Source organism: Megascapheus bottae, chromosome 20 (assembly GCF_031878675.1).
Source record: "Megascapheus bottae isolate mThoBot1 chromosome 20, mThoBot2.hap1, whole genome shotgun sequence".
Lineage (NCBI taxonomy): Eukaryota > Metazoa > Chordata > Mammalia > Rodentia > Geomyidae > Megascapheus > Megascapheus bottae.
Window position 1 is genome coordinate 37,334,854 of NC_143528.1, and position 27,748 is coordinate 37,362,601.

The 27,748-nt window shown below is 49.0% G+C and overlaps 1 protein-coding gene across 1 annotated transcript in view; it reads left to right on the top strand.

The window, feature by feature from the left end:
- Positions 1-27,748, top strand: part of Dock5 (dedicator of cytokinesis 5) — a 134,117-nt gene that overhangs the window by 69,071 nt on the left and 37,298 nt on the right. The window contains exons 9-28 of the mRNA XM_090353619.1: positions 41-122; positions 2,341-2,470; positions 5,585-5,657; positions 7,508-7,650; positions 9,611-9,736; positions 11,666-11,790; positions 12,866-12,964; positions 14,235-14,307; positions 14,650-14,753; positions 15,485-15,644; positions 16,584-16,681; positions 17,161-17,250; positions 17,677-17,777; positions 19,549-19,683; positions 20,727-20,838; positions 21,548-21,618; positions 22,079-22,185; positions 25,030-25,166; positions 25,868-25,963; positions 27,106-27,204. Of these exons, the coding sequence (XP_090209745.1) occupies positions 41-122; positions 2,341-2,470; positions 5,585-5,657; positions 7,508-7,650; positions 9,611-9,736; positions 11,666-11,790; positions 12,866-12,964; positions 14,235-14,307; positions 14,650-14,753; positions 15,485-15,644; positions 16,584-16,681; positions 17,161-17,250; positions 17,677-17,777; positions 19,549-19,683; positions 20,727-20,838; positions 21,548-21,618; positions 22,079-22,185; positions 25,030-25,166; positions 25,868-25,963; positions 27,106-27,204 (2,161 nt within the window). The remainder of the gene's footprint in view (positions 1-40; positions 123-2,340; positions 2,471-5,584; positions 5,658-7,507; positions 7,651-9,610; positions 9,737-11,665; positions 11,791-12,865; positions 12,965-14,234; positions 14,308-14,649; positions 14,754-15,484; positions 15,645-16,583; positions 16,682-17,160; positions 17,251-17,676; positions 17,778-19,548; positions 19,684-20,726; positions 20,839-21,547; positions 21,619-22,078; positions 22,186-25,029; positions 25,167-25,867; positions 25,964-27,105; positions 27,205-27,748) is intronic.

Below are 27,748 nucleotides of genomic sequence, written 5' to 3' on the forward strand. Positions count from 1 at the left end.
CTCTTTTGTTCATGGAGGATCTTTGTCTTTTCTCCACCAGTGAGAACTATCTGATTCGCTGGGGCAGTAACGGGATGCCCAAAGAGATCGAGAAGCTCAACAACCTGCAGGCGGTGTTCACTGTAAGTCCCTCTTGTGGTCCCTCTTGCAATTTCTGTTAGTGTGGTAAGGGCGTAGAAGGCATCTTGGCGGTCATTTGTGTACCAGGCAATTGCAGAGCACTTATTAGATGCTGGGCACTAATTAATGGACAGCCCTGAACACATCAGGAAATCACAGAACCAAAATCTGCCCTTATGGACCATGAGGAGATGAGTGGAGGGTTTTTAGTGGAAGTCCTGCGGCTGGGGGATGGGAGGGCACTCTGGATTTGTGGGTTGGCTAGGGCTGAGGGTGGGCGGGTCTCAGTGTTGCTCTGCCCGAGCCCTACCTGGGGCATAAAGCCATGGGTTTCTGAGGACAAGCCTTCGGGAGGAGATTTCTGAGTAATACCTTGAGGTTGACCAAGTAAGTAATACCTTGAGGTTGACCAAGTAAGCAGTGCCGGTCCTCTAGATTGAGGACCAGGGTAGGATCCAGACCTTCTGAGTGTGATCTTGTTCCTCCTCCCTCCCCAGTGCTCCTCCCTCCAGAGAGGGGAAGTTACTATAGTTACTATAGGTTACTGTAGTTGGGGAATGGAGACCAGCTTCCTCTTAGATGGGAGCTGTCCGGGCCTCTCTGCGTGGGGAGGATTCGGGCTCAAGGCTTGATGGCTGAGCAGAACAGTTAGCAAGATGCCACCACAGCACCCAGGCTAGGTGTTGTACTGCAAGCCTGTCATCCCAGCCATATGGGGAGGAGGCAAGGAGGAGGAGCTTGGTCCAGGCCAGCAACAGGCAAAAATCACAGGACCTTTTCTCAAAAATAACAAGAGCAAGAAAGGCTGGGGATGTGGCTCAAGGGGTAGTGTGCCTACCTAAGGCCCTGAGTTCACACCCTACTGCAGTCATTGAGAAATCCCCAAAGTTTAGTTTGTAAATGCCTGCATATTGCTTAGTGAGGGTGGTATGCTACTGTTTACACCCCAGGCCGCTTGAAGTCTTATTTCTCTGTTACCAGAAACTGCAGGGTAGAGTAGAAGGGCAGCGTGGAAGGTATTATTATTATTATCATCATCATCATCATTGTCAGTATTATTTTAACCCGGAAAGACAAGTTTATTTCTTTTCTTGCTTTTGAATTTTTTTACTATGATTATAAGTCAGGTAAAGAGTAATTTCTCTCTGGACAGTGTCCCCCTTCCAATGTACTCTCCCAGTTTTTCCCCCGTCTCCACCCACAGGTTGTGTAGTTTGTTTCTTACACAGTGTCCAGCGAGGACCCCCGGCCGCCTTTGTTCACCTTCTGTCCCCAGCATGGCGGTTATTATTGGTGGCACTTTCTGTCTGAGCGACTTGACTGGATTAGAGAGAGGAGACTAGGCGTGCGGATGTGAAGAGTAACGTTTGATGCAGGAAAGGGGACATGGGCTGCTGCCTGGCGAGGGGATTGGGAGGTGTCTTGAAATGACTTCTGATGGTCAGTGGAGCAGCAGGTGCTGCCCTGGCCATCCTCGCTTGCCGTGTCACTGCCTGCCCACATGAAAGGCTCTCGGTGGACCCTGCTGGAAAAGCAGGGAATGGCCACACAGAGCCACGCCTGGACACCCCTGGCCACCCCTGGCCTCCAGGATGCTTTCAGAGAGGGCATGTAGTGTCAGAGGCCTGTGCCAATTCCCAGAGTCGGTGTCATGTAAGTCCTTACATCATGTGATGCTGAGATGCGTCTGTACCTTGAATGGACATGAAGCAGTAACAGTGAATGTCTCGACCGTGGTTGTTGTTGTTGGCATATTGGAGCTTAAACTCTGGGCCTGATACTTGCTAGGCAGGCTCGCCTGCTGCTGAGCCCGGACTCCAGCCATGATTTTTGCTGCTTGATTTTGCGAATGGGAGATTCACTCCCCTCCTTCCTGCGGTCCTCCCTTAGGCTTCCCTTATTAGCTGAGATCATGGAGAATGAGTTCTGAAAACATTTCTGGCCCAGCTGCCCTCAAATTGTGATCCTCTCAATCTAGCTTCCAAAGTGGCTGAACTTGACATTGATCTAGTGTAGAAACTTGAGGTGGGAGCAGGGGATGGCACGATCTTGGACACACCCTGTTGGCCCTTGGCCAGGACTGGGGATGGGGACCAGGAACCAGGGACCAGCAGGGTGGTGTGGGATTACAGCTGTCACAGGGTGCTCCAGGCAGGATTCCTTATAGGGGAGACAGACACAGGGGACCAGGTGACGCGGGCTCCCTCTCCTCCACCCCAGGACCTCAGCAGCACAGACCTCATCCGGCCTCGCATCAGCCTCGTCTGCCAGATCGTGCGTGTGGGCCGCATGGAGCTGAAGGAGGGCAAGAAGCACACGTGTGGCCTGCGGAGGCCTTTCGGAGTAGCAGGTACAGGAATGGCGGGGCCGCCCTGGCCCGTCCTCGGGGAACACCCCCAGAGTTTAAACACAGGGCTGCCCTGCGTTCTAGCTATCCAGATGGGGAGGTAGATCCAGGAGAGCTCGAGGCGGGTGTGAGGCCAGCTCATTCTTCATGTGGTCAGGGGGCACAAGCAGTGAATAAATGCACCGAGATCTAGCCAGAGAACGGACTCTTTACACAGCCTTAAAACAGAAGAAAGGGCTTGAGAGCCTTACATGAGGTAGAATGCTTCAGACAATACAAGAACTGTACAATCCAGCTGCGTGAAGACTGGAGGTCAGAGTCTAGCGTACCACAGAAAGAGGGTCCTTGGCTTAAAGCAGACTGTGGAACCTTCCACAAGGCCCTGTGTCTTCCTCCTTGGTTAAACCAAGAGAGTAGATGTTTGTTGTTGATCTCTTCGTCACCAATACTTCAGAAGCAATTGGTGAAATGTCAGTGGAGTTCGGGTGATGGTGAGGATTACAAGGATTCTGAGATGTCCTCTGTCTCCCATGGGGGCCCTGCACCTCCCTGCCCTGCGCCTGCTGCTCAAGGGTTATCAATTGCTAGCAGCAATTTCTTCTTTTTCGTATGTGCTGGTACCGAGGCTTGGACTCAGGATCTCACTCTTGCTCAGCTTGCTTGCTCACACTTGGTGCTTTCCCTCATGAGCCATGCCACCAACCAGATTTCTGCTGGTTATTTTGGAGATAATGTCTTCACAAGCTTTTCTGTCCAGGCTGACTTCAGACTGAAGTTGCAGTCATTTAGGTCTCAGCCTCCTGAGTAGATAGGATTAAGGTATGAGCCACTGGCCCTGGCATTGCTCCTTTTTGGAGAAATAAAATGGACTCAAAGCAGAGGCAAGTAGCCCAGAACCATTCAGCCAGTTACATGGCAGTCAGTTTGTTATTCTGGAAAGGGCCATGTTCAAGGTCATCACCTTTCCTTTCCTTTCCTTTCCTTTCCTCTCCCTCTCCCTCTCCTTCTCCCTCTCCCTCTCCCTCTTCCTCTCCCTCTCCCTCTCTCTCCTTCTCCCTCTCTCTCTTTCCTCATTTTTGCCAATACTAGAGGTTGTACTCAGAACCTGGGTGCTATCCCTGGGCTTTTTCCCTCCAGGCTGGTGTTGTACTACTTGAGCCACACCTCTTCTTCTGGCTTTTTCGCTGAATAATTGGAGATGAGAATCTGACCAGGGCGGCTTTGAACCTAGATCCTCAGATCTCATCTTCTGAATAGCTAGGAGTATAGGAGTGAGCCACCAAAATGAGCCACCGAGACTCAAGCATTAAATTTCAGGCTCTTGCCTGCTTTTCTCTTTTCTGTGTGTGTGTGTGTGTGTGTGTGTGTGTGTGTGTGTGTGTGTGTGTGTGTATGAGAGAGAGAGAGAAAGAGAGAGAGAGAATGAGAATGTGTATCGTGGTGGGTATGTGTTTTGTATGTATCGTGTGTGTCATGTGCTCATGTTGTCTGTTGTGTATCTCTGTGGGGTGTGTGTGTGTGGATGACAGAGAGGACTGGTTCACTCTGGGTCTTAATGCCAGGATTCCTGAGCTGCAGCATTGACAAAAGAGTTGTCCCCTTTCTGAGGTGCAGTTGAAATAGTCCCAGTATTTTGCTTTTTTCTCAGGGATCTCTCCTGGCTGCCTGCACATTGGCTGTGCCACAGCCCTCTGCCAGCCCTCTGCCCAAGGCCCAGCCATTCCTCTGGACTCTGTATTGTGCTGTCTGAGTTCTGTGTGGGAAGGAGCATTCTTCCTTCCCCTTCCTTTTCCTTTCCTCTCTGAGCAGGCTTCCAGGTAGTGGTCATTATTGTATGTTTTATGACTGGCATATAATTTATTAACTAATGTAGGACCTGCAGCGTCCCACTTACTAATTCTGATTTATTCTATAAAAGGAACATATTCAAGGTCATTACCATTCCAGACAGGCAAAGGAGATTCAAAGCATTGAGTTGGAGGCTTCTGATCTTCTGCTTTTGTGTGTATGCATCTGTGCACGTGTGCCTGCCTGTGCATACGTCCACAAGCGTGTGTGTGTGTAATCTGGGTCTGTGGTTACAGTTTGATTCTTTTCCCTGGCTTTACCATGTAAGATGTGTGACTCACAAGCCAAGTGCCAGTGGCTCATACCTGTAACCCTAGCCATTCAGGACTCTAAAATATGAGAATCTCAGTTCAGAGCCAGCCCAGGTAGAAAAGTCTGTGGGACTCTTATCTCCAGTTAATCACCAAACAGAAGTAGAACTGTAGCTTAAGAGAGGTATAGAGCTAGCTGTGTTCAGGCCTCAGGACCTGAACAAACAAGAAATTATGACTCAGAACGAGTAACAAGTTATTTAACTTTTGGTTCTCTAGGTTCCTCATGTCCAAGTAGGCCTTGCAGTGTTGGTATACAGATGATCCCTCCCGCGCATCACAGATGGGTTTGGGCAGCATCTAGAGGGTTGTGTGTAAAACAGTGAGAAAGTGGAGGATGAGGGAGCTGGGTGACCTGGATTCCTTTCTGGGTCTTTAGTTCTTCTGTAACTTTGTCTGGGTGCACAGGAGATGGGGCAGGGAGAGGGCATTGAGGGAGATCTTGTCTCAAACACATTCACACACAGGGAACAGAGATTGGTTTCTTATTTCTCAAGAATTTAACATTCTGTTTTTCAGACGTGTGTGTGTGTGTGTGTGTGTGTGTGTGTGTGTGTGTGTGTGTGTGTGGTACTGGGACTTGAACTCAGGACCTGTGCTTGCTAAGGAAGTGCCCTGCCACTTGAGCTGTGCAGTCTACCCTTTTGTTTCCAAGGCAGGATCTCCGTAGCTCTGCTGGGGCTGCCTGCCTGGTCATCCTGCCTCCTCCTCCTCCTCTCCTGAGTAGCTGGCATTGCAGGCCTGCACCCCCATGCCTGGCCCTTAGAGCCTGCGTAGAGAGCGGGCACTCAGCATTGGTGTGAGGCGGTCCATGCCCCCTCCCTCCCGCCAGTCACTCTGGGAAGCAGGCCTCCCCCACCCCGGTTCCTCGCTCACTCGCTGGCTCTGCCGCCCCACGGCCACCTCGCTGGTGGGGATGCAGCATGTGGTGTCGTCAGTGAACTTTTCTTCCTCGTAGTGATGGACGTGACAGATATCGTGCGTGGGAAGGTGGACGACGAGGAGAAGCAGCACTTCATCCCCTTCCAGCAGTGAGTCCTCCACATCCTTCCCCTGGGACGCTGAGACCTGATGATCTGTTGGCATGGGGGGTGGGGAGGGGTGAGCACTCAGTCAGGCACTCAGGGCCTGGAAACCTGTCAGCTGGGAGTTGCGCGGAGACTCCCTTCAAAGTGCTCAATCAGTACTAGATCCAGCTGAAGAGAGCAAGCCTGACTTCTGAGTCTCTAAGCAAGCCCTCTACCACTAAGCCACCTTCCCAGCCCTGCACTGTGTTCTCTGGTCAGGTCATGGGAGGAAAGCTGGCCTGGTTGGCAGAGAAGCCAATGTCCATCCCCCTGTATGGTGGGCACGCATACTGAGGGTGCCCACGGCCTGGGGCTGGGCTTGGTTCTTTGAGCGCTGCCCATTCTCCCAGCCTGGTGTGATCGGTGCCTGCAGTCCCCAGCCTGTACCTGTCCTCAGGCCCAGGTGTGTGCCTGGCCTGGGAATCTAAGGAAATCTTCCCATGTCAACTGGTGGTCCAAGGAGAGCCCCAGAGTCATGTGATCCCAGCCTGTCTGCACCCTAAGGGGAAACAGAGGCCCTGAGGCAGACTCCTGCAAAGCATGCTGGGAAGTCACCCAGGTCACTAGGTTTATCCTTCAGTCCCTTATTCACCTTGAGTAGGACTTTGAGCCTCACTACTGGCTTTAGTTAAACAGGAGACAGAGCCCATCAAGTTCCTTCGTTCTTTGGTTCTTAGGGTTTTTCCCTTCCTTCCTTCCTTCCTTCCTTCCTTCCTTCCTTCCTTCCTTCCTTCCTTCCTTCCTTCCTTCCTCCCTCCCTCCCTCCCTCCCTCCCTCCCTCCCTCCCTCCCTCCTCTCTCTCTCTCTCTCTCTCTCTCTCTCTCTCTCTCTCTCTCTCTCTCTCTCTCTCTCTCTCTATCTCTTTCCATCCATCCATCCATCTATCTGTGATACTCGAACTTAAAATCAGGGCCTCACCCTTGCTGGGCTCATTCTCTACCTCTTGAGCCACGCCTCCGGCTCCTGCTGCTAGATTTCCACAGTTTTTTCCTTGGGGCTAAGCACTAACCTATCTTTGCCTCCATCCTTGGTTAGAGGAAGGAGGAAGGAGAGCCAGCACTCCAGCTTGTTTGTAGCTACATGGTCTTGCCTCCCTGTTCGCTCAGGTTGACCTTCACCTACAGTGCTCCTGACCTCTACTTCCTCAGTAGCTAGGATTACAGGGGAGAGCCGTCATTCCCCATGCAGTTTATTTTAATGATGCTAATTAGCATGGTTTTCTCTTCTAATATTGGGCAATACCAAATTCTATGAAATAATGAGTGTTCCAATGAGTCAAGCAGAGAAGCCTGCTTTTATGGATAGAAAAAAGGCTGAAAAAGGTGGGGTGGACTGGGAGGGACACCAGTTCCAAGAAAGGGAGCAGGGATGTAGGGAGGAAAGAATGCAGGGAAGTAACTAAGCAGATTCATCATCTTCAAGTTGTTTTCTTTCCTCCTCAGGCCAAGACAGAACAATTGGAAAGTAACTGGATAATTTCTAGTTACTTTAGTAGGTTTGTTTGCACAAAAAGAGTTAAGGCCGAGTAAACTTCATTATCATGCCAACCAAAACTGACTGCTCTGGGAAATGCAGGTTTATCTCTGCTGACTGCTGGGAGGGTCAGATGTACGAGATAAGCTTGCTGCTGGGAACCGGAGCAGGAGTGACTCCATCTTGATGTGTAGTCTGGTGTCCCAGGGCCCAGAGATCTGTGACAGTGCTCAGACTTGGAGTCTGTCTTTGAAAGTTCTCTCTGGACCCACCAGCTGCAGGGTGGTGCTGCAGACCGGGTCCTGTGGCACCCCCTCCTTACCTTTCTCCCTCGTCCCCAGAATCGCCATGGAAACCTACATTCGGCAGAGGCAGCTCATCATGTCACCCCTGATGCCTTCCAGCGTCATCGGGGAGAACGAGCCACTCACCTCTGTCCTGAATAAAGTGATAGCAGCCAAGGAAGTGAATCATAAAGGACAAGGTACGTGAGTGACAGGAGTGGGCCTGGAGGGGACAGACACCATGGTTGAGCCAAGGGGTCTTTGGCTGGGGTAGGATGGAGCCTCTGCCCCCTCACCCCTTTCCCAAGTCCCCTCTCCCCCTATCTTCTCTCTGGATCACAGTCCACGGTGGATGGGCTGTGAAAGCATTTCTCATCCTATGAGTCATTTCTTCTTCACAACTGAGTAAATGCTCTAAGTCGAGGAGATTCAGAAACCTTTGTGTGCCTCCAGCTGAATCCGTGCAGCACCAATCTCGAAAGCTGAGCCATGAGTGGTCGCCTCACCAGGCTCTGCTCCTTGTTTTTCCGTCTCCCTGTATGATTGTGTTGACAGTTCCAGTGAAGAGAGAACTGCTCTGTAGAAATGCCTGTTAAATTCAAACAGCAAAGGAAAACAGCTGAAACTTTAGAATGCAGACATCGAGGCAATCACCAGATATTTTGAAGACTGAGTCACTTTTTCTTCCCTTGCCTGTGACTGTCTTTGGAATTAGAAACAATTGGAAAATACATTATTTTCTGCATTTTAGTTTCTTGTGTGTTCAGTTATTCTCAGAGGAAAGTTTTATAAGCAGTAAATTATCTGAAAACAAAGAACTAAACTTATTTGTTTCTTTGGCTTTTTAGCTCTTAACCTAAGAATGCAGTTTTAGCGTAGGAAACACCTATGCTAGATTGCTGTTTTATAGTTGTTATTTCTTCCCATGCTTTTGAACAAAACAAGCTCTTTTCAAATGCCTTTATGCTTTTCACATGTATATTTTTTATGACTGCATAGTAAGTATTGCCTAGACTTTTCTTAAAAATGCATTTATTTGGGAGGTCTGATTTAGCTGTACGTTCTCTGGTAGGGCTTTATTCCATTAAATAGAATAAACATTCTGGTCAGCAGAGCAGGAGAATTCAGTTTTTATAGACAGAAAAGCAAAAAAGGGGATCCATCAAACAAGGAAGGAGCTATTCTTCTTTTAAGGGTAGAGAGCAGAGGGCAGGACGATGGGAAGATAAGTGATTCCTTAATATCTCCTTACTTCTGGTTAATTTTTTGGTAAGTTTCAAACAGAGGGAACTTAATTATTTTGTGGATTAAACCACCTGTTTAGGAAATTTGTCTTTTTTTTTTTTCCTTTCTCCTGATTTCTTTGAAGTCCAGGTAAGCATTTGGTGTGGAGGAAGTTTTTCCTTCTGTGCCTATAGTTTGATCTTTAACCTGGATCGGTGGGGTATCATGCAGGCACATAGCCCAAACCAATGGCCCATGTCATTTTTCCTTAACAGGTTTAAGAAAATTAAATCCCCTGAATAAATATGTAAGTGGCTCTCTAACTTGTCATCATTGTTAGTGACAATAACTAGCTTTATGCAAAAGACTTGTTTCATTTGTACAATTCCTTCCCCAAGAAAAGACTCTGAAATTGGGTTTAGAGGTGCAGTGAAAAGAACAAGCTTAAATCAGAGACATACCTGTTGCCAGTTGTCTTGATGTGGTTTTCCCACTGCGGTCACCGTGTTGCAGGGTTTGAGGCACGTCTTTATTATCTGATTAATCTATTTGAATGAAAATAGGGCCTGAGGAATAAAAATGATTCCATTTTAAATAGCAAAGTAATTGTCCCAGCCTCTTTATGAAATGACTATGTCTTTTCCGCATGGTTTGTTAACACTTCTTTTGTCATAGAAGACAACATGTAGTCTTGCTGATTCCAATGAGATTGACTGCTATGGCTTTGAACAAAATTGTAGCTTTGCAATAGTTTGGTGTCTGCGAGAGCTCTAGCCTGTTTCTCCCCAGCTGTTAAGAATCTGGTACCTGCCTCTCAAATTCCTGGAAGAAAGCCCTGTCATGATTGATGGAGTGGCCTCGGTTTGACTGGGGGAATTTGGGGATCTCTCTGAGTCTTATGGGGAACTGAATGTTTTTTCTTTAATTTTTTTAAAGGACTTTGGGTGTCCTTGAAGCTGTTGCCTGGTGACTTGGCTCAGGTGCAGAAGAACTTTTCTCACTTGGTGGATAGATCGACAGCCATAGCACGGAAGATGGGCTTTCCAGAAATCATACTGCCAGGTAAACCCCTCGCTCCACGCATGCTTGCCGTTCCTTTCTCTGCCAAGAAGGGTCTCCTTCTCCCCCCCCCCCCAGGCACCATGGCACAACCCTGTGACCCCACCAAGAAAATGCTTTTAAATGTCACTCACCATTTCCAGCTCTACCTCCTGCTCTGCACTGTACAAACCCCCCCCACCTCCGGCTCCACACCTCTCCAGGCTGTTAGAGCAGAGCCTCGCATTCTCTGCCCGGGAGACTGCTGGTTGGCTTTGTTTTCGGGTACCCTCTCTCACCCTGCTGTCCCAGCACTGTGGTTCCTCTTCATGAATGAAGTACTTCTCCCTCTGATGGCTGCTTAGGTCCACCCTGATTCTACCTGGATGGCGACCTCTAGAACTGGTTTTATTGCCTGCCCCTTGGACAGCTCTGTGCCTTGTCCACTTGTAGTAACCGACTTGGCTCCATCTTGCCCTCGGCTCACCTGGTTTACCCCCTCTTCCCTTGTTGAATGCTTGGGACTTGCATTTACATTGAAGGCACTGGTTTTTGATTTTTTTATTGTTATTATGAGGATGACATGCAGAGAGATTACAGCGACGTAAGTCAGATGAAGAGTATATTTCTTCTTGGATAGTGTCATCCCTTCCCTTGCTGTCTCAGTTTTTTCCTCCCTTCCCTACTCGGACGTCGTAGAATTTATTTTCCGCATAATGTCCAGGAATTACACTGCTGTATATCCTCACCCATTGTCCTTCCATTTCTGTGCCTCTATTTCCCTCCCAATGACAGATAAGTGAACAAACACGACGAAAAGAAAAGAAACAAAAACAGCAACAAAGAGACTTCTTGTCTCCATTTCCTGGAGTTCATTTTGATAGATATTATTTTATATGATCAGCAATTACACCTTCATGTTTCCTCCTCTGGCAAGACCCAGATTCTTAGGTGACCTGTGGGCCTCAGGATTGGGCTTTTGTCTCTAAAGCCTCATTTCATACCAGACCCCTCTTCCCGTGAGGGCTTACGTCATACCATCTCCTACTGACGAGGTCAGAACCTGGCCTACCCCCCTCATTTGCAATGAGGAATGTCACTGTATGACTGTCTGACTGATCCCTCCCCCCCACCACACACACACTGGACCAGAAGCTGTGTGAGGGTAAGGATGGCTCTGGCCAGTCCAGGCTTACCAGGCTCACCTTCCAAACACACAGTCAGTGCTCAGTTGGCTTTCTGAGGGAGTATTTCTCCATCCTCTGGCGAGACTGTGTGTACTCAGCCCACACACAGCCCATGTTTCTAATAAACTCGGGTGTTGTTGGACCGTAGAGATGGGTGATGTATGCCTATAGCCCGGAGAATCAGATGATACGGCTGGGTGCTGGTGGCTCACATCTGCAATCCTCATCACTCAGAAAGCTGACATCTGAGGCTCATGCTTCAAAGCTAAGCCCAGGAAGGAAAAGTATGTGAGATTTCTTAATCTCTGGTGAATAGGCAAAAAGCTACAAGTGGAGCTGTGGTTCATTCAAGTGGTCAGCAAAAAGAAGGGTAGGGTCTGGAGAGCACCCAGACCCTGAGTTCAAGCCCCAGGACTCACAAACACGCATGTGTGCATATGTGTGCACACACGCACATACTCCTGAACATGCTCCATTAAGATAACATTGAAAAATGACTTGGCTTTACGTACTCTAGCACAGGTGCTTATTATTTATTCGGCAAGGAAGTGGAATTCTATCGGGAGGAGTGAAGCATCCCCAGACCCTCCCCGCACAGCTGCTTGTACCTGGGGAGCGTGGAGGAGTTACCCCAGGAGGAGCGGGAGCATGGGCTGCAGTTGATGGGCGGCCAGTGGTGCCTGACTGCCTCTCCCACCTCTGACATACTGACATGAGTCACCGAGTGTCAGCCACACCCCCGGCACGATTGTCCCGTTCATTGCAGGAGATGTCCGGAATGACATTTACATCACTCTGATCCATGGCGAGTTTGACAAAGGGAAGAAGAAGACACCCAAGAACGTGGAGGTGACCATGTCTGTGTTTGATGAAGAGGGCAACCTCCTGGAGGTACGTGGGTCCCAGGAGCCAGTGCCCCCACCATCACGGTTGCAGGGCCTGGCTGTATGTGTTCTCCACCATAGGGGGGCTCGGCCTTCTCCCAGATGCCCTGGCTTTGGGTCCAGAGTGCCTTGAATTCTGGCAGCTAGAGATGGAAGACTTGGTTCTCCCATGAATGAAAGAGGAGAGGGAGGGGTGGCCCGGGGGCCCGGGCAGACATCAGGCTTGTGGCTTCGATGGCTCGTGACTGAGCTGGCCTGCTGGTGCTGATGTGGTGATAGGAAGCACCAAGACGCATGCGCTGCCCCTCCTCCAGATCCCCAAAGGAAACAGATATTCAGAGTTCGCTAAGCCAGAGAATATTCTGCATCAGAGGGCTGTGTGGGGCAGGCTGTGTGTCCACATCAGTGGAGCACTTTCTCAGCTTTGCTCAACAGCCTGCAGCCTGGTGTACCGAACGTGGAGGGTGAGAGGAGTGTAAACGTGAGGGAAGATTTCGTATTCTCAAATAGCTGGCCATGACCGTGTGAGGCCTGGCCTTCCCTGGTCACTGGCCACTCTTCCCTGAGAGGGCAGAAAGAGAGAAGAGAGAACAAAGACCACAGGACTGGGAAAACTTCAGATGGTGTTTGAGAACGTAAAGGAAAAGGGTAGAACTGGAACTCGAGGCATGAGCCTGTAATCTCAGCTACTTGGCTTTGAAGCCAAATGGAACAAACAAAAAAAAGTTTGTGAGACTGTATCTCAACTACTGAAGCTGGATGTGAAGGTGGGTGCCTGTCACCCCAGCTACTGTGGGAGGCATCAATAGGAAGATCACGGTCTAGCCCTGTGGGATAAAGAATGAGAGCGAAAAGGACTGGGGGTGTGGTTCAAGCGGTAAAAATTCAGTTCCTCACACCTCAAACTCAATGAAACAGATGCCAGAGCCAGGCCTAGCCCAGATGTGTTGGAAGGGGGGGTGCTTGTGGGGCTGTGTGAGTGATGCGTGCGTGCTCTCCAGACAGTTCTATGTGTAGACACAACTTCTCCAGACAGTTGGGTGTATCTTCTCCTCATTGTTTTTTTTTTTCCATCCCAAAAGAAAGCGATCTACCCTGGCGCTGGGTACGAGGGCATCTCAGAGTACAAATCGGTTGTGTACTACCAGGTCAAGCAGCCCTGCTGGTATGAGACGGTCAAGGTGAGCACTCCCTGAACCCAGAGGGCCCTGGGGCCAGGTCTCCTTTCCTCCCCTGTCCTTATCACTGTCTCTTTCCTTCCTCTCTCTAACATTCTCCCCCTAAGTCCAAGCCATAGATAAGCAGCCTGTGGCTGGCCACGGGAGATGAATGGGGAGTCCTAAGCCATATCATTTTATCTTGAGTGAACTCTATACTTTGAACCTGCTTCTCATTCGTGAAAGTCTGCGGAACCGCATAGAGAAGCATATAGTGACTCAGGTGTTTACTTGTTGGTCCCTAGCTGAGTTTCCTCTTTTCACTCAGTCAGAGGTATCCTCTGCCACCCACCAGTGGCCCTGAGGTGAACACGTACCTGCTGGGATGCCCTCTTGCTAATCAGAGAATTAAGGGTCGGAACTTCCCAGTGTCTCCCCAACATGCTAGAACCTCTCAGCATCAGAGCCTCTGCCCCTGCCCTTCTTCAGCCCCAGGCTGTATGTCATGGGTTGTGCCAGGCATTGGCGCTTTCCAGAGAAAAGTCAGAAACCAAAACCTTGCAATCACATCTTCCCCAGAGACTCCATTTGTTACTGAAATCCGAAAACGAGACTCACCCTAGGAAACCAGGCTGCTAGCAAATACTCACATTGAGCCTCATTCTCTTCCGAGTAGCTGTAAGCAAGGGGCTTGAACTTAAAAAGAGGGGATAAGGAACCAGAGGTATGGCTCCAGGGATAGAACTGCAACCCTGATGGGAAAAATGGAAGAAAAACAAGAGGCCTTGAGTTCAAACCCTGGACCTGTATTAAAAAATAAAAAATAAAAGTAGATGAAAGTTCAACATGATATATTTTCTGATTTCTCTGATCTGAATGACATACTATATGAATCAAAATATCATAGTGTATCCTAAAACTATGTGCAATTATTAGATGTGAAATAAAAATAAGCCCATTAAAACTGAGCCTAGTCTAGTGCTGTTAACTCATACCCATAATCCTAGCTACTCAGGAGGCTTAGGTTTGAGGATCACAGTTTGAAGCCAGGAGACTCTCAACTCTAGTGAACCAGCAAAAAGTCAGAAGTAGAGGTATGGATCAAATGGTAGAATACCAGCCTTGAGCTTTAAAAAAGGTCAAGCAAACACAAGAGGCCCTGGGTTCCAGCCCCAGTCAGTACCTATGCAAAACTAGCAGCACTGAACATGAATCCCTGAAGTCGAGCCTTGAGTGTGAGGTGCTATGTCTTACAGAGTTCTGACACCCTCCCTCCCCCCCTCCCTCCGAGCAGGTATACATCCCCATCGACGATGTCACTCGATGCCACATCCGGTTTACCTTCCGACACCGATCATCTCAGGAATGTGAGTGTCACTGTGACAGATTTCCAGGAAAACAAATAAGCAAAAGGGCAGCTTTGCCTCGCATGCGTCGTGGATCTGGAGAGACACTTGAAAAGTGATTTCCGAATTCTGAATCGTGTGTCTCCAGGGTGGCGACCCTCTAGATGGGATGTTCCCGGTGTCCGCTGACCGTCTGGGAGAGGGCATGGAGGGAAAGATTCTGGGGAACATGAACCATCTCCAACTGGGGCCTGTGCCATGTGGCTGCACATCAGAACAAAGGGAGAATTCTCCATCCCCACCCTCGCCCCTTGGCCTCCTGGACTTCCGTGCTGCCCACACACGCGTTTCTGTCTTTTCCAGCCAGAGATAAGTCAGAGCGAGCTTTTGGGGTGTCCTTCGTGAAGCTGATGAACCCAGATGGCACCACCGTTCAGGACGGGCGGCATGACCTGGTGGTGTACAGGGTGAGATGGCAGAGTGAGCGCCCCAGCCATCGGGCTTAGGTGTAGGCATCGAAATCTGGATGGATTTGCCCCTGCAAACTCCAGAAACCCCAACGCCCAAGGAATGCCTCAGGGTAGAGTGCCTGCCCGGCAAGCAAAGGCCCTGAGCACAAATTCCAGTACTGCCACACAGGAGAGCGTGCTGTGGCCCTGGGTGGCAAGGGCCCGGTGGCCTCCTCTCCCGTTACTGTGTGGCACTGCAGTGCCCAGGGGGCATGGCTAGCGCGTGGTGGATGTGACGGGATGTTGTCTCCTATCACCATGACGTAGATGCTCTTTCTGTGCCACCGGGACCTGCGTTAGTTCTGGCAGTGACTCGAATCTATGTTTGTTGTTGTTGTTCTGATCCTGGGGTTTGAACTCGAGGCCAGGGCACTATCCCCGAGTTTGCTTTGCTTAACCCTGGAGCCAGAGTTCCACTTCTGGCTTATGGTGATGAATTGGAGATAGGAGTCTCGTGGACTTTCCTGTCCATGCTGGCTTTAAACCATGATCCTCAGATCTCGGTTTACTCCTTTTCCTACTCTGTGTTGAAATAGTGTCTGAGTGCTGAAGCACTGTGGAGTTGGAGGTTGTGACTTGATGAAGTCCCGTGTTAACCGTGGTCCTGCATGCCTGCTTGAACGTATTTCATATGCAGGTGGCACACAGGCTGCCCATTCTCTGCCATTCCTGGTGTGCTTTCGTTTCAGGGTGATAACAAGAAAATGGACGATGCTAAGTTCTATCTGACCCTGCCTGGGACCAAGGCAGAGATGGAAGAAAAGGAGCAGCAAGCGTCCAGCAAGGACAGCACGAAGGACAGCTTCCAGATTGCCACCCTCATCTGTTCCACAAAGCTCACCCAGAACGGTAGGGGGGCAGGGTGTCCTGGACACATGAGCTGACCACTGCCCCTTCCGGGCTGTCTGGTTACACTCACCGGCCTGGTCCACATGGTTCCTGAGGCAGGATGCTGGGTGCTTCCGTTCTGCCCTCTGCTCTTCCAGGATCTTCCAGGCAGGACTGTCTAATAAGTCTTAGGGTTGTTTTGTTGTTATTGTTTTTTAAATCCATCATTAAAACAGTGAAAATCATTTTCGTACTTCTTTGTGGGTATGTATGTGCCAGAATAAGGGCTTGATTGAACTCAGGGCCCTTAGCTTTTTCTCTCAGGGATTGCACTTGAGCCACACTTCCACTTTTGGCTTTTTTGCTTATTAATAGACATAAGAGTCTCATGGACTTTCCTGCCTGGGCTGGCTTTGAACCTCAGCGCTTACATCTCAAATTTCTGAGTAGCTAGGATTACAGATGTGAGCCACCAGTGCCCGGAAGTGGTCATGATTCTGAAGCAAATGAGTGCCTACGTATCAATTGCCCTTTTCCCTTCCAGTCTGCCCAGATGTAGATTGTGATAAGAGAGAGAATAAGCAAGACAGCAGACTGAAAGCTGGAAGGTTATCTACTTAAAATTATTTTTATTGTTATTATGAAGCTGATACATAGGGAGGTAACCGTTCCATAAGTCATGTAACAAGTACATTTTTCAGTTTTCATTTTTATGACTCTCAAGTCCTTGCTCAAGAACTGTAAGACCCAGGCAGGTGATGTGTTGGCTGTGCATTAGCAATTAACTTCTTTCTTCTTGAAGAATGGAAGGCATTCTCTTAGACTGCAAATTGAAATGTGAGCTATTCCTTGAATTCACAGCACAGATGCACAGTTGCCTTTTCTAGAGAATTCAGTAACTATGTCATAAAAGGGTCTGGATTGCTCCTTCCAATGCCTGTGCTTTGTCTGCCCCTGCAGTTGACCTATTAGGCCTGTTAAATTGGCGTTCCAACTCCCAGAACATCAAGCACAATCTCAAGAAGCTCATGGAGGTGGATGGAGGAGAGATTGTTAAAGTATGTGAATCTTCATAGCTACGTCTAGTGTGTGTGTGTGTGTGTGTGTGTGCTGGAACTTGAACTCAGAGCTTGATCACTATCCCTTAGCTTCTTCTACTCAAGGCTGGCACTCTGACCACATGAGCCACACCTCCACTTCTGCTTTTTCTAGTTTAATTGGAGATGAGTCTCAGAGACATTCCTTCCTGGAATGGCTTCATGCCACGGTCCTCAGATTTCATCTGGGATTACAGGCGTGAGCTTCGCAGACCCAGTAAAATGGAACCTGTGTCTTTAGTTCACCATTTTCAGCCAGTCATAGTTAATAAATGACTTCTTGTCAGCATGGCTCATGTGTTAGAAAATGGTATTGTAAAATGAGTTTTGGTGGGCGGGCATATTATTGTTCCCAAATTTCTAGCACACCAGCAGATACAATTTTATGTGAGCCAAATGAAGTCACGGAAGTAAACCAATCTGTTTTTCTCGCCCTTCAGTTCTTGCAAGATACACTGGATGCGCTTTTCAACATCATGATGGAAATGTCAGACAATGAAACGTACGACTTCCTTGTGTTTGATGCACTGGTAAGTGGCTCAGCTCTCACGCTCACACTCAGAGGAAAATGCCATGGGAGGTTCCACGCTGTGTTTGTGGTGAGAACTTACCATTATCGGCCCTCAGAAAACCCATCTGTGTCTCCCTTTCTCTTATGCTGTTTTCTTCCCCGGCCTGGGTCATCTGTTTACCAAATGCTCTGCTTTGGGCTGCCAGCTCCTTGCAGTCGGCGGGGTGGGCTTGTATCGGTCATTCACAGCAATCAGTCACAAGCCTCACCCCTAATGATCTCTCCGTGAGTGTGAAGTGAATTTCAACCTGAAGAGGTGGCCTGGGCTCTGAAAGAGTAGCATAGCAGTGATTCAGAATTGTTCCAGCAGGAGAAGGAGTCCAGCTGGTTGGCGGGATGCTTGGCCCACTGGCCGAGGCGGTTCACAGTCTTCCCCCTTTCACAGGTATTCATCATTTCACTGATAGGAGACATCAAGTTCCAGCATTTTAATCCTGTCCTGGAGACCTACATTTACAAGCACTTCAGTGCCACCTTGGCATACGTGTATGTCTCAGGGGAATGGTGTGGTGGTGGGCTATTGGGTTGGGGTTCCAGGAGCTGGGTGTTTAAGAAATGAGAGGAACCTGGACCTGGGTTGGGTAGAGGCGCTGTGAGCATGGAGCTTGGTTGTAAATGTCCAGACAGAGAGAAGGAGCCTGGGAAAGAGCTCGTGTTCCCAGCCTTTCTTCTGGACAAGGCTATATTTATATTTTACTTCATTCATTCACTTTTGTGCAAGTATTAGGGCTTGAAGTCAGGGACTCTCCTTCCTGCTTAGCTTTTTTTCTGCTCAAGGCTGGTGCTCTACCATTTGAGCCACACCTACACTTCCAGCATTTTGCTGGTTGCTTAGAGATAAGAGTCTTCCTGATGTGTCTCCCTGGACTGGTTTCGAACCAAGATCTTTAGACCTCAGCCCTCCTGGATTGCAAGTATGAGCCACCAGTGTCCAGACAGACACTGTTGTTGTTTGTTTTTTCTTTTAATAATCCAGAACATGTAGTTAAAAAAAATTGAAGTCATTTAGGAACAGAATCCAGGACAAACTTAGAATCTGGTTGTCAGCAAAATTTAACAATGAGTCTGGATGTCAGGGGATTAAGCAACGAAGCCAGGCCAGAAAATCAGGTGGAGACCTCCGCCCTGAGCCGCCCGCAGTGCTTCATGTTCCCGTTTGCTCTCAGGAAGATAGGATTTTTTTTTTCCTGACAAGGCCAACTTGCAACTCTTACACACAGCAGCCCTCTAGGGCCTCGTGTCCACTCTGATACTGGACTCTCACTGTCATTGAACATAGCCTGTCACCTCCCCCACCCCGCTTACCTGCAGTCACTGTGCCAAGCATCACCATCTGCATGCCACATCGCTGGCACTGGCAAACTCACTTTTGGGTGATGGCTTATGCCAGGTCATCTTATGTTCAGGGCTGCTGACTCCCACATCAGAAGACTACATCTTTTTCTTCTTAGTCCTGGGGCTTGAGCTCAGAACCTGGACCCTGTTCCTGAGTTTTTGTGCTCTAGACTAGCACTCTACCACTTGAGCCACAGCACCGTTTCTAGCTCTTTGGCCACTAATTGGAGATGAGGGTCTCATAGAATTTCCTGTCTGTCCTCAGACCTCAGCTCTCTGAGTAACTATGATTATAGGCATGAGCCTTACCATCTGAATGCAAGATTAACACCACCCATAATTCAAAGACACAAAAAGAAATCTAAAATCCCTGTGGAGTTTTGCCTGTTGAGGGGGTTGTAAAGTCAAAGTCCTCCCTGCACTCAGAGACGTTTCTCTCTGCAACCATGGAACTTAGATCCCAGTGGACAGGAGGGATTAGCTTTCTTAAGACTTTCTTGAGCAGGAGTCATCTGCCCTTCAACGGATATCTGAAGATACTAGCCATGAAAACATCCTAATTGAATTGATGACTTCATGGCAGGCAAGAGGCCCTGGGTTTGATTCCTGGGTACAACAACAACAACAAAAGACCAAGAAATAAAACAGAAACGGTCTTCTGATTGAATCTCTTCAGTGATTCCATTCCTTAAATCCTTCCTTTTAATCCCAGGATTTAATCGAGTATTTCTAAACAAAAGGGACAGGGGATGTTCCAAACTTAGACCACAGAGAAGCCAGCTAGAACAGCACAGAGTGAGCTTGTTCTGGCACGTTCCAAGGAGAATTGTGGTTCTACATCTTACCTTGCCATCTCCGACCCCAGTTCTCAGAGCACCCCTCCCTTGCCTGTGACTTCACCTTCCTTCCCTCCTTTCTTAAGGAAACTCTCCAAGGTACTGAACTTCTACGTGGCCAATGCCGACGACTCCAGCAAGACAGAGTTGCTCTTCGCTGCCCTGAAAGCCTTGAAATACTTGTTCAGGTTCATCATCCAGTCCCGCGTGCTGTACCTGAGGTGAGCGGGTTTGTCGCCACTTCCTTTACTCCTTGGGCCCGTGGCCGTCTACGAACCAAAGGCAGATTGTGACGGTGTTAGAGGAGATCTGGGAGCGGTTCAGGGTCAATTCCAATCAGCAGAATCCTGAAGCTGTCTTCATAGCAGGACTGAAGGGTGCAGGGTTATAGGTGGCACTTGGTGGGGGAAGGGTTTCATATGGGGTGACCATTCTAGGGAGAGAGCTTCCTGGGACTGAAAGGAGCTAGGTGGCATGAGGGGACTTCAGTGCAAGAAAGGATCCATGGTATCACATTGAAATCGTTGCATCTCCCGTATGGGAAATGGATTATGGAGGATAGAGTGAGAGCCAGGGCCTGCCTGATAGACTGAAGTAGCTCAGGTGTGAGACGCAGAGGCTGCGGCTGAGGGAGCAGAGTCCCAGGGACTTGCCGTCACGCTGTATGGACAATGAGAGAAAGGGCCATAGTAGCCCTCAGATTTGGGGTAGGGAATGCTGCTAAAGTTTTAGCTAGCTGCTAAAACTTAGACTGCTCAGAGCTGAACAGCAAAGCCCAGTACCTCTCCTTTCTTTAGATTTGTTAATTTTGAGAGACTTTGGGGACTAACTTGCAAGTAAAGTTCTTTTCTAGTTGTGCCAAGCAGGTGAGTTGAGAATAGCCCATCACTCCATTACTGTCTACTGTGTAATTTCCTCAGAGTGTTTTTGCCCTGTTAGGCCCATATAATGTACAAGTTCTGTATCTCTATCCACAGTGTTCGGGACCAGAAGCAACTTGGGTTTCGGAATTTTTTTTTTTAAATTTTGGAATATTTGCATGAGTACATAGCTCCTACCTACTCAGGAGGCTGAGATCTGAGGATTGTGGTTCAAAGCCAGCCTAGGAGGGAAAAACATGAAACTCCAGTGTCTAGTAATCACCAAAAAAGCTGGAATTAGCTTCCACACGGGCTCCAGCATTGTTTTTTGAGACCGCAAATCTTCCTTTACAATCTCTTTGAAACATGCACAATCCAACTTCTTCTCTCTCTTTCCTTTTAAGATTCTATGGTCAGAGCGAAGATGGAGATGAATTTAATGACTCAATCCGCCAGCTATTCCTTGCTTTTAATACACTGATGGACCGGCCCCTGGAGGAAGCCGTCAAGATCAAGGTCAGCCTGGGGTCCCCTGGGGGCTGTCAAGGCGCTGGGTAAAGGTGCTCTGGTCCCCAGGACCTGAGCCATGGGTTAACTGGTGGGTAGTTACAGGACTTGGAAAAGCCAAGGAGAAAGGGTCTGGGGAGGGAACGGGGTGTAAAACATTATCTCGCATATGCAGGCTCTGAGTTCCAACCTCAGGACCATAGGGGGCGAAAAATAGCAAAAACAGAATAGTAATAAAGAAAAACCCACATTCTGCCCTTAAAATACATTGGCCTGTTCACATGTCACTTAGCCATGTTAAGCTACCTGTTAGATGTCCCCAGGGGTCGCTGGCATGACCCTGTTGGCCCGCTCATTTCAGTAAACTGGTCCTCACGCTTTTGTTAAGGTGAATGTTTTCTTCTCTCCTCCCCTGGTTCCTCCAGAAGTGCCAAGCCACCCACGTCTTCTCAAACGAGAAATGACATAAAGCCTTAGGTTCTTTCTGGCAATGTTGTGCCGCAGACCCTAAGAATATAGACCGATAACTCCCAGGTAGCGGGAAATGGCTGGCGGGAACAGGCCACATGTCCTGGGGCTCCCGTGGGCTCGGAGCTGGTTTCGAAGGGTCAGTTGAGCATGTCCGGGCTGCCTCCCCTCTGCGAGGCTCCAGCCCTTTCCCCTGGAGTCTAGCAATAAGTCGTGGATTTGTGACAGGCCCCTGGTGGGTTTCTTGCAGGGGGCGGCTCTGAAGTACCTCCCTAGCATAATTAATGATGTCAAGTTGGTCTTCGATCCTGTGGAGCTCAGGTAATTACCAGATACCACTTGTACCTTGCTAGGGGTTTACGAGTGCTTTTGCTCTAGAAAGTACAGGAAACACCTTATTATGCTCAATGCAATGCTGTAGAACAAATGGAAGCACTTACAAAGCCTGCCCCGAGAGGCAGATGTGCACTTTCTCTGGGGACCTGTGGGCTGGAAAGTGTCTGCAGAAGCAAGTCACATTCCAGTGTACTTAACTGCAAAAGGCATTTGGTGGGGCTGAAGGCTAAGGCCCTACCCGGTGATGGTGGATGGGCATGGACAGCCAGTGGGTGTCCCCTGGCTCTTATTGGAATCCCAAGGGAGCCAGGTACAGGCTTCAGCAACACCCGAGGGCTCCAGTTACTGGGAGTTTTGTGGGCACAACTCTCAGGGTAGAAGGGAAAGTTGTGTGAGGACACTAGCTCAGCAGAACAAGCCCATACACCTGGGGTGTCTCTTCCAGCGTGCTCTTCTGCAAGTTCATTCAAAGCATTCCTGATAACCAGTTAGTCCGGCAGAAACTCAACTGCATGTCCAAAGTGGTGGAAAGCAGCCTCTTTCAGCAGTTAGGTAAGTCCCAGCCTAGAATGGCCACCTTCGGAGGCCCTTGGCACTGGCTTGCTTTCTTTTGTCTTGCTCATCTTGTTTTTGTGCCACTAATGTTCTGGCCACATCATTGATATTGAAAGACTTCCCGGGCAACGAGTTTTAAGAACCCAGGCCACACTGGGTGTGATGATGGATGACTATAATCCCTGCTAATCAGGAGATACAGATGGGCGAATCCTAGTCCAAAAGTGAAGGAGACCCCTCTCCACACACAGGCCACATGTTTGTTCCTGTAAGCCCTGCTGCACAGGAGAATCATGTAGGAAGATCTCACTCTACAGCTAGCCCCAAGCAGAAGTGTGAGACCCCGTCTGAAAAGTAGCCAGAATAAAAATGAGCTGAGGGTGTGTTTCAAGTAAGTGGTCGAGGACCCGCCTAGCAGGCACCAGTCCATCAGTTCAAACTCCAAGACCAGTGAAGAAAGAGAGTCACAAAAGCTGGTGTCAGTTGACTATTTCCAAGTTAGTTGAACAGCTAAAATGATGTGTGGAATGTTTCATCAGAATAATCAGCAAGATAACTTCATCCTCAAAAGAGGAACCGCAGGCAACCCAGGCAGATGGTTCTTCCCCCTTTACCAGTGTTCAGGGTATGGGGAAGGAGGGCTGTGTGCCAGGCCCCACTTGTACCATCCCAGGGGAGCTGACATGGCATATCTGTTCCCTGTACAATGACATCACCTTAGTAGCTGACCTCAGTGTTACACCTGGGATATCTGCATCTGTTGTTATTAGATTTCTTGATCCTGGCCATTCTAACTGGAGTGAGATGGAATCTTAGAGTTGTTTTGATTTGCATTTCTTTTATGGCTAGAGATGTCGAGCATTTCTTCATGTATCTATAGGCCATTCTTATTTCTTCTTCAGAGAAGACTCTCTTTAAGTCTTTGGCCCATCTTTTAATGCGATGGTTGATACTTTGGAGATTAGTTTTGGAGTGGTTCAATTTTTTGAGCTGTTGATATATTTTAGATATGAGGCCTTTGTCCGTTGTATGGTTAGTGAAGATCTTCTCCCATTCTGTAGGCTTCCTAATTAATTTACTATGTCCTTTGCCATACAGAAGCGCTGCAGTTTAATGCAGTCCCACTTACCCAGCCTTTCTCTGATTTGTTGTGTTTCTAGGTCCTTATTGAGAAAGTTTCGACCTGTGCCAAGGAGATCTAGTGTATCTCCTATTCCTTCTTGTAAAGTTTTCAGTGTGTCGGCTTTTACCTCGAGGTCTTTGATCCATTTGGAGTTAATCCTAGTGCAGGGTGACAAAGAAGGATCCAACTTTAGTTTTCTGCAGGTGCTTAACCAGTTCTGCCAGCACCACTTGTTGAAAAGGCTGTCTTTCTTCCATTGTATTTTTTTGGCTCCCTTATCAAAGATTAGGTGGCCTTGGGCCAGGAATTTGGCCTAGTGGTAGAATGCTTGCCTAGCATGTACGAAGACCCGGGTTCAATTCCTCGGTACCACATACATAGAAAAAAGCTGGAAGTGGTGCTGTGGCTCGGGTGGTACAGTGCTAGCCTTGAGAAAAGTCCAAGGACAGTGCTCAGGCCCTGAGCTTAAGACCAGGACTGGCAAAGGGGAAAAAAAAAAAAAAAAAGATTAGGTGGCCATAGGTCTGTGGTTTAATATCTGGGTCCTCAGTTCTATTCCATTGGTCTTCAGAGCTCTGGGACAGCACCCAGGCCGAGTTCAACCTCCTTGACCCACAAAAAAAAAAAAAAAAAGAACAAGAGGAAGTCCAATTTCTGGTTCTTTTTCTTTGATCCAAGACCTACTAGAGTAGGTCTTCTATTGCAATCGCCCTGGGTGAGGACATCTCTTCCAGTGACTTCCTAGCACATAGGAATATTTCCAGCAGAGGCCTCAGAAGTCAGGAAGGTTGGATAGAATGTTGGTGGGAGAACCCTCTTGGCTTTGCCCACGTCCAGTTATAGACTTAAGTTCAAATCGCAGCTCTCAGTCTCTCAGCTTCTGTTTCTGTGGAAGGAAGGACTAGAACTGGATGGTGTCCTGTGGCTTCTTTGGACTCTTGATATTTTCTGACCTCTGTTAATTAGTGATCTGAAATTCCAAATGTTTCTAACATGTGGTGGGAAGTAATATGAATGTCTTCAGGACGCTAGTGAATGCTCTTCAATAGAAACCATTTTACAAAGCATTCTGACATGTCACAATAAACTCTCTAAGATATAGAGAAGTGGGGCCAGGTATGAGTAGCTCATACCTATAATCCTAGCTGCTCAGGAGGCTGAGATCTGAGGAGTTGGAAGTTCAAAGCTAGCTCAGGTGGGAAAGACTCTTATCTCCAGTAAATGACTAGAAAACCAGAAGTGGCGTTGTGGCTCAAAGTGGCAGAGTGCTAGCCTTTAGACAAAGAGCTCAGGGACAGCGCCTAGGCCCTGAGTTCAAGCCCCATGACCACCAAAAAGAAAGGGAGAGAGGAAGGGAGGGAGGGAAGGAGGGAAAGAAAGAAAAGTGGGATTCAATGGTTCATGCCTATAATCCTGGCTACTTAAGAGGCTGAGATCTAGAGGGTCACAGTTCAAGACAGCCTAAGAAGAAAGGTCCGTGAGATTCCATCCCCATTTAACTAGCAAAAGGCTGGGCTAGAGGCATAGCTCAAGTAGTAGAGCACCAGCCATGAGTGACACGAGGCTGAAGTTCTGCACCTGAAGCCATGTGCTTCTAGTGCAAGGAGGCCTGCTCTGCGGGGCTGCCTGCTGGAGGCCTGCTCTGCGGGGCTGGCTGTGTGGAGCTGCAGGAGGGGGTGGCAGTCCCGAGGCTGTGAGCCTCCACGTGTCCTCCGTAGAGTGCCGCGAAGTGCTCCTGCCACTGCTGACGGACCAGCTCAGCGGCCAGCTGGATGACCACTCAAGCAAGCCAGACCCTGAGGCCAGCTGTCAGCTCCTCAGCAGCATCCTGGAGGTGCTGGACAGGAAGGACGTGGTGAGTGGCCGCCCATCTTGACGTCTCTGCGGGAAAGGCTGGTGAGCTGAGAACATGGGGCTCGGCGGCTGGACAGACCCGAGGCTCACGTGGAGATCTGGCCCCAGGAGCCCTGCAGACAGGTTTGCCCGGCACTGACCACGTGGCTAGCCATCGAGAGCCTACGAAGCCTCAGTGATCTTCCAAGGCCCACTGGGACTTCCTCTTCTCCATCTTCCCATCGACCCTCTCCTGTCCTCTCTGTTGATTTCTCTGGAGCCCAGGGGAAATAGTGTTATGGGTTTTGTTTTTGTGCCAGTACTAGGGCTTGAACTCAGGGTCAGAGTGCTGTCCCTTAGATCGTTTGCTCAAGGCTGATACTCTACCCCTTGAGCCTCAGCTCCACTTCTGGCTTTTCTGGTGGTTAATGGACATTTCTGTCCAGACTGGCTTTGAACCATGATCCTCAGGCTTCTGAGTAGCTAGAATGACAGGTGTGGGGTGAACAGGGCAGGTGGGGGGGGGTGTTCTGGTCACTCTCAGCTGGTTTCATTTGTAGAATCATGTCCTTCTATGCTACCATCCATCCATTGGGAGAAGGGATTGCCTCCCAGGGAAAAGCCAGGATGAGACCTAAGGAGAGAACTCTTCTGTGCGAGGTTCCCCTGGAAACAAGGGAAGCTGAGGGACTGGGGGCGTCACAGTCGGTGTCTCCCCTGCAGGGCCCCACGGCGGCACACATACAGATGATCATGGAGCGGCTGCTGCGGAGAATCAACCGGACGGTGATCGGGATGAACCGGCAGTCCCCCCACATCGTGAGTGCCTCTCTGTGGCTTCCCTGTGGTCCGCCGTGCAGGGGACCTGGCCCCTCACATGAATACATGATAATGACTCCATGGGTGAAAGGTGCAGATGCAATTATAAGTACAAGAATTATACGTACGGGGAATTATACACACGGGGGATTGTTCACACAGGGAATTATACACACGGGGAATTATGCATACAGGGAATTATACGTACAGGGAATTATAAGTACAAGGAATTATACATACGGGGAATTATACACACGGGGAATTATATGTACAGGGAATTATACACACGGGGAATTATATGTATAGGGAATTATACACACGGGGAATTATATGTACAGGGGATTATACACACGGGGAATTCTACATAGAGGAGGTAGTTAGAAAGTCTTCCCTCTCTCCTAAAGGGAAGCTGTGCCAGATTCACAGAAATCATGTTGTTCTCTGATCTGCAGGCCTGTCACAGGGTGGTACCGGGAAGGTGGGAGGCTGTTGACCTCACAAGTTGAAATGACATTAATCATGTCTTTATTCCCAGCTATCGGGGCGTTAGAGTCATGGCACCCACATGTTTGTCCACAGAGTTGCCTCTCCTGTCCTCACCCCTTGCCACGGGCAGTGTGCTCACAGTGTGATACCCCTTCCCCCCAACTCCATGTCCCTTATCAGAAATGCTCGGGACCAAACTCAGGGCTTGAGATTTGGGATTTGTTTGGATTTGAGACTATTCCAGTGTGCAGATATAAGGACAGAGTACCACCGCCCAAGCCTCTGAACTCCAGAATGCTCCATTCTCAAGCTCCTTGGAGCACTGCAGATCTCTGGTTTTTCCAGTTGGGAATATTCCACTGTCCCTTTCCTCTTCTTCCTGGCCTTCTTTCGCATTCATATTTGTTTGACCACTCGAAGTATTTCAGACATCTCTTTCCGTGGGCTTTCTCCATTGCAATCCTCTTCTCTGAGAAGCTCTGAGCCTGCAGTTGCATCTAGTTGAGATCTTCGGATTCATGTGGCTGGACCCACAGGTTTCCTTCTCAGTCGAAGACCTGGTCAGAGTTCTAGGGGCCCCTGCCAAGTTCATGGCATGTGGATTTCCCAAGGCGGGTGGTCTGGGAGTCTTGGAGCTGCATGTTCTTTCTCTCCAGGGTAGCTTCGTGGCCTGCATGATCACCATTCTGCAGCAGATGGATGACAGCCACTACAGCCACTACATCAGAACCTTCAAGACCTCCCACGACATCATTGTAAGTCGTCTGCATCTGTTTGTTCCTTCAGATAGGGTCTTGCTCAGAGCTCAGTCTGACCTCTAATCTAGGATCTTCTCACCTCAGCCTCCTGAGCATCACCAGGCTCACTCCTCAAGAGTTTGTATATTAACTGCAACTGCACAGCATGGTCACATGATCTCCCACGCGGGCCCCCTCCCCTGGGATGTGACTGTCCACAGGGACTGCAGAAGGGACAGGTCATTCCTGTCTTCCTTATTTCTCCCAGTGTCTTGCATATGTTGCCCAGGCTACCTTGGGCAGGTGATCTCCCTATTGATATCTTCCATTTAGCTGGAATTATAGGCATGTTTGAGCCCACCCAACTTTTTGTTAACATGGAGTATGGCTGACTTTGCACCTGAGCTGCCTTCAGACCACAATCCTCTCCCTCTCCTCCTGTGGCAGAGATCAGGGAGGTGGGGTCCAATCTTCTATGCCTCAGACTCCTGCCTTCTACATCTTACACTGAGAGAGTGTGTGTGCAGGGGACTGAAGGACTTGTAGCTTCCTCCTTGTCTGC